Source organism: Lithobates pipiens, unplaced genomic scaffold (genome assembly GCF_037356315.1).
Source record: "Lithobates pipiens isolate NorthernLeopardFrog02 unplaced genomic scaffold, aLitPip1_a1.2 Scaffold_8, whole genome shotgun sequence".
Taxonomy (NCBI): Eukaryota; Metazoa; Chordata; class Amphibia; order Anura; family Ranidae; genus Lithobates; species Lithobates pipiens.
In genome coordinates, this window is record NW_027507903.1 from 279,632,138 (window position 1) to 279,645,604 (window position 13,467).

Here is a 13,467-nt window from a genome sequence, read left to right on the forward strand (position 1 = left end):
TTACAGGAAGCTCCTGCACAGAGTAAAGTTTCATGTTGGATTACTGCAAAGATCTGAAAGAAATACACAAAGTACACCAAGATTCAAGTAAGGGCTCCCTTACATGTGCGGCCATGTTTGTTGCCCCTTTGAAAAGCATTCCACAGGGCATTGCTTTTCAGAGGCATTGCCAGGCCTGTGTACTTATTGAAAGCTGACAGCACTGTGCTGCAACTGCGTGCTTTACACGCTGCCCCGTTCACTTCAGTAGGTTGTCTTTAACAACAGCACTATCTGTTCAATGTGACCTGATGTATACAGTTTGCTGCAGTGTGTATTAAATTGGGTGCCGGTTATGTAAACTTGTGACTCGGCAAACAGAGGGGTGATAAAACCGCAGCTCAGCTGCCCGTTTTTACTTAACATCGCCGGGTTTTGTGTTTGACATGTGTGGTCTATACCAAACTTGTAATTCTTAATTTACAATTGCTTTGATTACTGCACATCCCTGATCTTTTGCACTTTGATAAGTAAAAATCTTAAGATTGCAGATTTGGGGTCAGACTAATAGGGAAGAATCCCTCTGACAAATGCCAACGGTTAAAGCTACCTTTTTATCTGCATACATTTGTGGATGAGAGAGTGAAGTTTCTCACAAGAATACATTCCTTTTGGCTTTCCTATTGATTAGACTTTAGAATTTCTGAAACAATACTTCATAATCATCTGTAAGAACCACCCACACAGTGGATGCATAATGCAGCTTCACCAGCTGTTCACCTATTGATTACCTATGTACCACTATCTCTAATGATATAAATATGGCTCTGATCTCTGACAGTTATTCCTTTAGACATCTGCTTTTGTTTCTTCTGAAAAAAAATAGACGCTTTGTTAGAGAATTTTTTATTTTTTTTTCAATGGAATAATTTTCAGTGTTCTGCAGTCATTTTGCTTAATATTTTGTCAAGTATAGGTATGTATATACTGTATGCAAATTTATTTTTTAATCTAAGGTAGCTCAAAGAAGTAACTCCTCTAAAAATGCATCTCCTTATATATTTTAGCATTTCATTAAAAATTGTGCCCTAGAAATATGAATATGTTGACTCTGCTACATGGAGTTAAACATAATGCACTGAATACTGCATATGGACAGGAACCTGATGTGATTGGCTCTTTTGAATAAACTGTAGCACCTGTAGGGATCTGCCTTATAGACTTACATGACATTACTCACATTAGCCACTTTATTTTATTTATTACATGTATTTTTTATAGCGCCAACAATTTACAGAGTTAAACATATTGTGCACTAACATCACTTCCTGCCCTCAAGGAACTTAGTCTATGGCTTTACATGTAAATACTAGGATCAGTTTAGAAAGGAGTCCGTTAACTTACCGGCATGTTTTTGGAGTGTGGGAAAAAAAAAAAAGTGCGCAAAGAAAGTATAAGGAAAACATGCTAACTCCATGCAGATAGTGTTTTTTGGCTGGGAACTGAGAAAGCGTGGACCCCAGTGCTGCGAGGCCCAAGTAATAATCACTGAGCCACTGTACTAATCCTATAATTTGTCACTGGATATTTGCTGTCACTTTTTGACTTGCGTACCAGCATGTTGTCTAGTAATTCAATGTGATATTAAACCCTCAGGGTGGCTCCTTTCTCTTGCCGCATCCTATAGAGACACCCTTGCATTACACTTTAAACTGTTTCTAGTTATCCACATGAAGCGTATCAGGTATTTGTTTTTTTCTTTCCTAGTACTATCTGTGGTAACATGGTACACTAGTTTTACTGCTAGTGATGTGGCTGAACTACAAAAAAAAAATGTAAGGGACTGTTATTGCATTTTGTTAATCCTAATTGCCCCTTTGTAATGGGAGACCTAACTCCTATTACCTGAGGAAAAAAAGGAAATATTTGAATGGCTCTACCCACTTAAATGAGGAATAAACCTTTTTTATTTTTTGGGTTTGTGATGGAAGTGAAATGTACAGGCGTCTTCTGGTTTATTTATTTATTTCCCTTTGAAACAATAAAATTAGCTTCTGTTTTGAAAAGACTCTAACAACCAATCAAATTAAAGGCTGTAGTGGAAATTGAAATCTTTAAAATTACTTTGTTGCTATAGTAGCAAAATTTAAAGCAAGCTGTAAAAGATTGTTTAATATTAGGCTTTCTTGTGGGAGGGGGGTCAAATCTTTGCAGTCTTAAATAACTATGGGTGCCATTGGTACGTAACTCTTCTGGGGTGTCAAATACCCCCGGTCCCCTGCTGGGTGCTGCAGTTCTTTACCCATCTTCTTCTACTTTACAACTGTGTCCTGTAAGTACTTTATTTTATTTTTTGTTTAATAGGCTTCTCCTGATTTCAGATTTTTTTTTTTTCTCTGTAGGAACAGGGTTACTTTAGGTTTAAATGTTTTTGCAATGGGAAAATACTTATTTTTTTCACTTTAAAAAAAAATTAGGTTTGGAATATATGAATGTCAGCATAAGGCCAAATGACCAGTATTACTGCTATTATTTTTTTTACATTTGACAGATTGTCTCTTATGTAATTGTCATGATTCCACCAAACCTCCAACTTGATTGAAAAATGCTAAGGAAACCTATAAATTGACAAAAACTCAATCTTCCGTAATTTAGTTGTAGCAATGGTGAGAGGAAGAGCTATTTAGTGTGAAGTTCCACTCAAAACTTTTTTCTCCTTTTTTTTTTTTTTTTTTTTTTTTCTCATTGCCCATTAACAATGCCCATCTGCAGCCTCAGTGCAACCTGATCAATGCCCACCTGCAGCCCATCTCATCAATGCAGCCTGATTAATGCCCATTTTTAGCCTCAATGCTCATCTGCAGCCTCACCGTCTTTTATCAATGCAGCCTAAACAGTGCAAGAAATCACTGAGCCATCATCTCCTGTTTACTCGGCAGTCACGCACACACAGTCCCGCTTCCGCCATCGGCATTGGACCAGCTCCTGTTTATAGACAGAATGGAGGCAGAGACGGGACACTGTGTGTGTGACATGAGGGCTGAGTAAACGGGAGATGGCGGGTCAGTGATTTCCGGTGGCGATTGTCCACCTCCTAGGTACAATATCGGCATGTAACACACACCCATGATTTGCTACCTATTTTCAGGGGAAAATAATGTGCATGCTTTTTTTTCCCCCCGATAAATACGATAATTTACGAATTTGGCAGAGGCTTTAAAGCTTATGTACACTGTCTGTTACATAAAACCTGATCTTTAACTTTTGGGTAGGGTGGGGAAGCAATGAAAATTTGTTATGGTCATTATTTCAATATGTGGCCTCGTTGGGGATATTTTTTTTTTCTGAATGCCTGTTCCTCTGAGGAACCAATACGGAAAAAAAAGGTGTAGAGGTTACCTGCACAGGGAGACCTTTTCAAGTTCTAACCCTTCCTGACTGTGCTATGTTGTCCATGTTCACAAATGTGAGATTTTCCATCACTTCTTATTCTGACAGAAATACAATATTGATTTATTTGCTATAAAATTTAAATGCTGCTTTTTTACTGTGTCCTAGATTCATATTCATTTGCGTCACCGCTGGTTGGTTCGTTCTTCTTGGCTCTGACTCCAATATGGATTGTGGTAGCATCCAAGCACCCAGCAACAAGAATTGTCCTGCATTCTGGCTGGGAGCCAGTCATTACTGCAATGCTTATTAGCAGGTGGGTACCTTTCCTATGATTTTTGTATTGCTATAGGCAAAAGGTGTCATTGTTAGATTTATTTAAATGATTGGATCATTAAGATAGAGCTCAAAGAAGAATTTTAAAATGTAAAACCTTTTCAGGCATGAAAAACTAAAGTCACTTACCTTGACATAAAACGTTTACACACATGTATTCATCCAGGGCTAAAACTTGGATGGGAGGGCATGTGCCCAGGTGCCAGATTAAGAATGGTACTGCCATCCCCGTGCTCCAGGGTGCCCATGCAGCCTCCCTGTTACACCCAGACAAGCGGCATAGCCGGGGGTGGAGTTAACTAGAACAAATCGGCTGTATTTTCCTCCTGCAGCAGCTGAAAACCGCTTTTTTCCCTTCTCCCTCCCACTGGCATTCAGCCGCTGTGGGAGGAAAGTGCAGCTGATTGGTTCTAGTAAATGCTGCCCCTGCCTCCCCTCCACTTCATTATGCTGCCCGCCTCCCTCTGCAGCACTGCCTCCTCTCTTTTCCCACTGTCCTGCTGTCTGCTTCAGGTTATCATTTCATGATGGAGAGCAAGGGATGGGGCCGGTAAATGTGATTTACCGACCCCTTCCTTTTCTAAATGAACACAGTGAGTGATCAGCACCGATTTTTGCTCCTGTGTTCATTCATAACTGAAGCGTAGTAAAGTGTTATGCTTCATTTTATGAATGAACAGTAAGTCACTTGGCACAGAGCACCTCCCATTTATTCAGCCGAGGCTGCAGAAGTTTCAAAAGTGAGACATCAGAGATTTGTTTAGACCCTTGATAATTGGCAAAAGCCCCCAATAGGGCTCCTAAAAAAAAAAAAAAAAAAAAGTTAAAAAATAAATAATAAAAATTTAAAAAAACTTATTAAACCATCCACTGCTCTACTGACTGACACCATCTTCTACAATGCTGACGCCATCCACTGCTCTACTGACACCAACCTGTGCTCTACTGACACCGCCCACTTCTCTAATGACTGACACCAACCTGGAGATGAGAAGGTGGAGAGGAAGGCATACTAAGGAAGGATGGAGGTACCAACGGGGAACTCACTCCCTTTCATATCCTGCGTGATAAATTTAATGTGACTGCATGGGCCCACTTCCGTTATCTTCAAATCGCACATGCTTATCGCTGTCAATTTTTGGGACAACCGGTTGTACTGGAATACTCTGAGCTTGAATCCATCCTTCGGGTAAAAGACCTGGAGAAACCCATGTCTCAGATTTACGGGTCCCTACTGGTTGCTGCCGTCCCCGAGCTGTCCTCCCTCCGCAGGAAATGGTGGTGGACATACCGGAGTTGGATGACGATGACTGGAGGGAGGTTTGGGATTTCCCGTTCTCCCCTTTGGTTTCAGCCAGGGACAAATTGGTCCAATACAAAATTGTACACAGAGTCTACTTCACGCCCCACAGACTCCACAAGATGTCGCGGATGCACTCCCCGGAGTGTTGGCGCTGCCCCTATCAGCCGGGAGACTTTATTCACATTTTCTGGGCTTGCCCAGCGATTGTATGCTTTTGGAAAGAAGTTCTCCTGGTGATAGGTAAGGCCACAGAGGTGAATGTTCCTTACGATCCTAAATATTGTCTGCTGGGGCTGGTGGAACAAATGTCGATCCTCAGGGCTAGGAAAACACTCATATCCCTGTTACTCTACTATGCACGTAAGGCCATCACCATGACCTGGAAACAATCGTCTCCCCCCTCTATTAAATTCTGGAAAAACCTGGTGAACGCTAGCTTACCCCTCTATAGGGCCACCTACTTGAGCAGGGGTTGCCAACGGAAATTTGAGAAGGTGTGGAGCTGCTGGTTGGATGATAACACTACGGCAACGGATGTAGTGAATGACCCATAGTTCATCGTTATAGATGTAGTACGGTTATAGGCTGACCCACCTGCACTTATGACACCTTATCCAGTCATTTTAATACTTAGCACGAATTATCCTAAAATATCCTCTCCCCACAGTGGGGTATAGATAGATAAGGTTAGATTTGTGTTGTTTTGCCCTGTTGTGGCCGGTTGCTGCATCAGAGGCAGGATATGTGTTATGTAATGTGCCTTTCTGTGGCCTGTTGCCACATTTGGAAGACTACCCCTGTGTGGGAAATGTTTCACCCCTGCGTGGGCGATTTTGTATGCCATTAAAAATTCAATAAAAAAAGATTTTACAAAAAAAAAAGGAAGGATGGAGGTGGCCTAGAAAAGGTGAGATAAAGTGGGGGTTGGCCTTGAAATTGGGATGTGGATGGTGCGGTGGCCTAAAGAAGAGGAGGGGTCCTAGAGATAAGGTAAAAGGGGAATTTTTGCTTTTTATAGAACAGGACCTAGGACGTGACAGTAGTTGCAGGAAAATAGGTTTTTGCTCTTGGCAGTCTTTCTTCTGGTGGAGCTTCAGTGTTCTCGAAACCCCCATGCACACTGAACGTTAAATAACGTTATAAAAATGCCAGTCGCTTTGCAGTGAGTCGTTTACAATAGCATTTATTAGCGCTTTTTAGCGTTTCTTTAGCTTATTTTTATTTTTTGTATTCAATGGATCAAAAACGTTAAACACTGGTGAGCCACGTTTTTTGAGCGTTTGGCGTTTTTTGTGGTCAGAAAAACAACTCCTGAATGCGATTTTATGGCGTTCAGAAAAAACCCATAAACACCACTGCTGATAAACATTCAAAAACATCCATGTGTGCATGGACACATAGAATAACATGAGTTTATGGGCTATTAAAAAAAAAAAAAAACCCAAACTCCCAAAAACGGCCATTTATGAGCTTCAGTGTGCATGGAGCCTTAAAGGACAATACAATTGATCATGTGCAAATAATTGCTTGACCTCACAATAGCATGATAAACAAATATTCCCATCAGAAAACTGAACCTTGTGTCTGAAAATCAAGATTATACACACTTATGTATACAGATGCAATACAAAGGGGAGGCAGCTTGGTAAGGGGGAGGAAGAGGGGAAGGCAGTAAAAAAGCACAAAAGTAAAAGAAGGTTTATAAGCGTTCATAAAAACCTCTACATTTTTTATAATAAACATACTTATGAGATTTCTATAGCTACAATGTTTGCTGTTGTCATTAAAGCACAGATGTCGGAGGAAGACTACGGGGAAAGTTCCACTCTGAAAAACAAACACCTTTTTTATTTGACACCAGATAATGCATAGTAAAAATTTTGCATAACAGTCATCACAATAAGATAAGTTATGAATATGACACATGGTGCATTCCCCAGCAGTGTTCCTCCATCTCATAGATGCAATTACATCAGTATGACAAATATGCATGAAGATATGGAGCTGAATTTAAACTTTTCACAATATGGATTATCTCTCAATAGGAAACAAATCTGTATCCCAATCTTTTACAAACCGTAATGATAAAAATATATGAATTTGTCATCTGCACTTCCAGCAATGGTAGTGCATGTATAGCATAAAATAATGAAGAGACTATGCCCATTCTGGTAAACCTTTCTTCAAAGGTATTATTAGAGGACTGGAGTTAGGGACTTCAAATGAAGGTATGGCCTGGTAAGGTCAATTCTTCCATCCCTTGGGACTTTAAATGAAATTGTGGCCCGGTAAGTTCACATATTTCCATCCCTATACAAATCAAGAGGGGAGAGCGAACAAAGGGGTGGGACTTTAAATGAAGCACATGGTTACAATAGAGTAGTTTGGTGATCTTGATAGGGATTTATTGATTGCCAAGATATACAAACCAGGTATAAGATGTACAAATACATTAAAATAGTGCATGAGTAGAACAATACATCTTAATTATAACTTGAGTACACACATAATGGCAAGGCAATCATATTCCAAATTACACCAAAAACGCATTTAAGGTAAAACCATAATACAAGGTAATGCCTGCAAAGCCTCGGGCCTCTTGGATCCTTATATGGAATATTAAAGGTTAGCTAGCAAAGCTATCTGGGTATAGACAAGTATCAAATTGTATGGCAGCTCTATGCATTTCGTGGCTAGAAGGCCACTCGTCAGGAGCCAGCACTTGATGTACCTAAAAATATTGGTATAAATTTAGATAATGGAGTGAACACACATATGGGCAGGGGTAGAATTAAACACCCCCATACCACATGCAAGTTAACTTACTCGAGTTTGTGCGGTGGTGGTGTGGTGCCAAGTAACGTTAGCCATCTAACAGTATCAGCCATCGGGAGCCGCGGCAGGCAATCAAGGGGGGGCATCCCACGGGCCCCACTCAGGGCGGGCATGAAACCAGGGCAACCTATGTGTAAGGTGAAAAATAAGGTGAACCAAAAAATTCACAACAAAGAAGTGAATGATTGATAGAGGTGAGAGAAAAAATCAGTGCTGGGAACTAAGGGGAGTGATAAGGCTGATGCCTAAGGAGAGATAGAGTGGGGGGAGTTTAAGAAAGGCGAGTTACCATCAGTGAAGTGGAAAAGTGACGAATGCCACAAGAAATGGAAGTGCAGTTAACTAAATACCTGTATAGAGTGTTTCAGTTGAATTAGGAGGGGAGAGGTCCTAGACTGTGTTGAAACCAGTGTAGAGTGGAGCCTTGTGTGTCACAGCCCGCCCGGAAGGCGCCCATATAGACGCCATCCCAGGACCGCCCACCGACGTCACGCCGCGTAGCATGGCAAGGGGAGGGGCAAGGCGAGTCGGGTATTGGGTTCCCGGCCAGCCTACACCACCAATTCCCCAGTCCGCTCGCGAGCGTAGCTCCCACATGTCTAGATGCAGCAGCGCCCATAGAGCGCCGCACATCAGGCACGGGATGCGTGGCGCTGATGTGCTGTGGCGACAGGCACATCACAGCTCCCAGATAGGATCAACCCAAAAATAGACGGCGAACTATCCCGGCTAACAACCCACACCCCAAACGCAGATGGATCGAGGCATATTTAAAGATGTAATGTGCTGTGATGTGCCTGTCGGCCCCCCTCCCACCCCCTGCCCTTGTCAGGCCTGAGGGGTTGGGTCGCTGCCACAGCACATCAGCATCACGCATCCCGTGCCTGATGTGCGGCGCTCTATGGGCGCTGCTGCATCTAGACATGTGGGAGCTACGCTCGCGAGCGGACTGGGGAATTGGTGGTGCAGGCTGGCGGGGAACCCAATACCCGACTCACCTTGCCCCTCCCCTTGCCATGCTACGCGGAGTGACGTCGGTGGGCGGTCCTGGGATGGAGTCTATATGGGCGCCTTCCGGGCGGGCTGTGACACACAAGGCTCCACTCTACACTGGTTTCAACACAGTCTAGGACAGTGATGGCGAACCTTGGCACCCCAGATGTTTTGGAACTACATTTCCCATGATGCTCATGCACTCTGCAGTATAGCTGAGCACCATGGGAAATGTGGTTTCAAAACATCTGGAGTGCCAAGGTTCGCCATCACTGGTCTAGGACCTCTCCCCTCCTAATTCAACTGAAACACTCTATACAGGTATTTAGTTAACTGCACTTCCGTTTCTTGTGGCATTCGTCACTTTTCCACTTCACTGATGGTAAGTCGCCTTTCTTAACCACTTGAGATCCACGCTATAGTCAAATGATGGCTACAGCGCGGATCTCCTTTTCCGGGACTACGTCTATTGACGTCGTCCCGTGCACGAGCGGCCTGCCGCGGCACGCTCTGTGATCAGCGAGTCTATGAGACTCGTCTGATCACCGATCCGTGCAAGGGGTCGATCCCAACCCCTTATCACGTGATCAGCTGTCAGCCAATGACAGCTGATCATGTGATATAACGGAGCCGGTAATCGGTTATTACAGCGCGAGGAGGAAAAAAAAAGCCGATCACCGGCGGCCGTGATCGGGACATCAGTCCCGATCATGGCCAGCCCTGCTAGTGCCCACCTGCCCCCTGCCAGTGCCACATTAAAAAAAAAAGTAAGTGCCCCCATCAGTGCCACCCAGCAGTGCCCAGAGTGCCACCCAGCAGTGCCCACAATCTGCCTCAACAAAGGTGCTGCACCCCAGTGCCACATATCTGTGCCCATCAGTGTCATCTACCAGTGCCCAGCAGTGCCGCCCATCAGTGCCCAGCAGTGCCACCTATCAGTGGTACCCATCCGTGCCACCCGTCCGTGCCACCTTATCTGTGCCCATCTTTGCCCATCAGTGCCGCCTTATCTGTGCCCATCGGTGCCGCCTTATCTGTGCCTATTAGTGCCGCCTTAACTATGCCTATCAGTGCCCACCAGTGCAGCCCATCAGTGCCCACCAGTGCAGCCCACCAATGCAGCCCATCAGTGCCTATCAGTGCCGCCTCATCAGCGCACTTCAATGAAGGAGAAAAATGACCCGTTTGCAAAATTTTATAACAAACTATTAAACATGATTTTTTTTTTTTTTTTTAATCTTTTTTTGTTTGTTTAGCAAAAAATAAAACTCCGAGCTGTAATTAAATACCACCAAAAGAAAGCTCTATTTGTGGGAAAAAAATTATAAAAATTTCATTTGGGTATAGTGTTGTATGCCCGTGCAATTGTCATTCAAAGTGTATCAGCGCTGAAAGCTGAAAATTGGTCTGGGACTGAGGGGGGTTTAAGTGCCCAGTAAGCAAGTGGTTAAACTCCCCCCACTCTATCTCTCCTTAGGCATCAGCCTTATCACTCCCCTTAGTTCCCAGCACTGATTTTTTTTCTCTCACCTCTATCAATCATTCACTTCTTTGTTGTGAATTTTTTGGTTCACCTTATTTTTAACCTTACACATAGGTTGCCCTGGTTTCATTTACCTTAAATGCGTTTTTGGTGTAATTTGGAATATGATTGCCTTGCCATTATGTGTGTACTCAAGTTATAATTAAGATGTTTTGTTCTACTCATGCACTATTTTAATGTATTTGTACATCTTATACCTTGTTTGTATATCTTGGCAATCAATAAATCCCTATCATGATCACCAAACTACTCTATTGTAACCATGTGCTTCATTTAAAGTCCCACCCCTTTCTTCAAAGGTGGTTAGGTAGCTTGTCCGACCTGCATTGTGCATGTAGGTAGCCCATTCACTTTTTTTTTTTTTTTTTTTTTAAATGCGCCACACCCAGTCGTATGGTGCACACGATTATGAGCTACGTTGGGGTGCTATTAAGAATTAATGGCACCCCCACACGTCTGCTAAAGAGCAGCACGTTTTCCTTGCGGGTTGGGAACATGTGCAATTTTGTGAATGCTTCCAACCTGTACAAGTGTGAATCTAGCCCTAAATAGGTTGTTTTTTTTGAAAATGCAGTAAATGAGAATACATTTAACTATTATTATTTTTTTTCTGCAAAAATTGCATACATGTAAGATGCATACAGAGAAAATTAAACCAGAGAGGTTTAATAAGGGGCGTTAAATGGAACACACACACTGTGGAATAGGTATAAAGTTTTATTGATACAAAAATCAAAAAATATAAACATCGCAAAATAGCCAGGACATTTAATCAGAACCTTCACCAAGAGAATGATTCAAATTTAATGACAATGTTGTCATGATTAAAAAAAAACAGCCGAGTTCATAAGCACCCTCACTCAGTCACTCCACATACACATGGTGATGGGTGATAGTTCAAAGCATCAGATAAGGCATCCAATAGCACCAAATCGCAAAAAATATTTAGTTTAAGGATCCCTTGAATTTTATGACATGCAGTGATGTCAAACATTGGAAGCGGGGATATTAATCTGAGGAAACGGCCACAATATTTAGCTAAATCGGAAGAGCGGATATACAGTTGTGCTCATAAGTTTACATACCCTGGCATCATTTATAATTTCTTGGCTATTTTTCAGAGAATATTTATTTCATTCATGGTTAATGTTTGGCTGAAGATGTTTATTATCAATTAACTGTGTTTACTCTTTTTAAATCATAATCTCAAAAGAAACTATCCAAATTACCCTGATCAAAAGTTTAAATACCCAGGTGATTTTGGCCTGATAACATGCACACAATTTGACACAAAGGGGTTTGAATGGCTATTAAAGGTATCCGTCCTCACCTGTGATCCGTTTGCTTGTAATTTAGTGTGTGCGTTTAACATGTCAATGAGTTTCTGGACTCCTGACAGACCCTTGCATCTTTCATCAAGTGCTGCCCTGACGTTTATGGATTCTGAGTCATGGGGAAAGCAAAAGAATTGTCAAAGGACCTTCTGGAAAAGGTAGTTGAAATGTATAAGACAGGAAAGGGAAATAAAGATATCCAAGGAATTTAGAATGCCAATCAGCAGTGTTTTAAGCTCTAATCGAGACGTGGAAAATTAGGGGTTCTGTTGAAACCAGGTAGACCATCTAAGATTTCAGCCACAACTGCCAGGAAAATTGTTTGGAATGCAAAGAAAAACCCATAAATAAATTCAGGTGAAATACAGGACTCTCTGAAAACGTGGTGTGGCTGTTTCAAGATGCACAATAAGGAGGCACTTGAAGAAAGATGGGCTGCATGGTTAAATCGCCAGAAGAAAGCCATTACTACGCAAATGTCACAAAGTATCCTACTTCCAATACGCCAAACGGCACAGAGACAAGCCTCAAACCTTCTGGCACAGTCATTTGGAGGGATGAGACCAAAATTGAGCTTTTTGGCCATAAAGGCTACATTTGGAGAGGCGTCAACAAAGCCTATGATGAAAGGTACATCATTCCTACTATGAAACACGGAGGTGGATCGCTGATGTTTTGGGGATGTGTGAGCTACAAAGGCACAGGAAATTTTGGTCAAAATTGATGGCAAGATGAATGCAGTACGTTATCAAAAATACCAGAGGAACATTTGCATTCATCAGCCAGGAAGCTGCGCATGGGACGTACTTGGGACATTCCAACATGACAATGATCCAAAACACAAGTCCAAGTCGACCTGTCATTGGTTACAGCAGAATAAAGTGAAGGTTCTGGAGTGGCCATCTCAGTCTCCTGACCTCAATATCATTGAACCACTCTGGGGAGATCTCCAACAGGAGCTGGAGGCTTTTTGCCAAAAGGAATGTGCAGCTTTACCATCTGAGAAGATAAAGGGCCTCATCCACAATTGCCACAGAAGACTTCAAGCTGTAATTTGATTTTAAAGGGGGCAATACACAGTATTAATAACTGTAGTATATAAAGTTTTGATCAGGGTCATTTGGGTAGTTTCTGTTGTTGTGATTAGGTTTTAAAAAGCGTAAACGGAGTTGATTGATAATAAATGGCTTCAGCCAAACACTAACCACAAGTGAAAGAGAAAACATTTTGTGTTATCATTCATATTCTCTGAAAGATGGACAAGAAATCATACATTCTGCCAGGGTATGTAAACTTATGAGCACAACTGTATGCTATCCAGAAATAATCGTGTGTACGATTGCGGGTGGATATAGAGTCTATGTTAGAAACAAATTCACCATGGGGAGATATATGGGGTGAGCTGGATGTGTCTCTTGTAGATATAGTTGCAACAGTTGATGAAAAATTATAAATGTGATACAGAAATTAAACACCGTAGTAGCGGGACTTCAGTGGTAAGGTCTAACAACCATTCGAATCCCCAGGTTTTCAGTTAACCTTACTCTGGATAATTTAAAGCAGTTTATTAATCATGACAACATTGTCATTAAGTTTTAATCACTCTATTGGTGAAGGTTCTGATTAATTGCCCCTGCTATTTTGCCATATGATATATTTATATTTTTGATTTTTGTATCAATAAAACTTTGTATCTATTCCGCTGTGTGTGTGTGTGTGTGTGTGTGTGTGTGTGTGTGTGTGTGTGTGTGTTT

The 13,467-nt window shown here is 42.0% G+C and overlaps 1 protein-coding gene across 3 annotated transcripts in view; it reads left to right on the forward strand.

Moving 5' to 3' along the window:
* The window catches only part of SLC41A2 (solute carrier family 41 member 2), a 154,028-nt gene that overhangs the window by 81,544 nt on the left and 59,017 nt on the right, over nucleotides 1–13,467 (forward strand). For all 3 annotated transcript variants that reach the window (XM_077472106.1, XM_077472107.1, XM_077472108.1), the window contains exon 7: nucleotides 3,538–3,685. In XM_077472106.1, coding sequence (XP_077328232.1) covers nucleotides 3,538–3,685 — 148 coding nt within the window. The remainder of the gene's footprint in view (nucleotides 1–3,537; nucleotides 3,686–13,467) is intronic.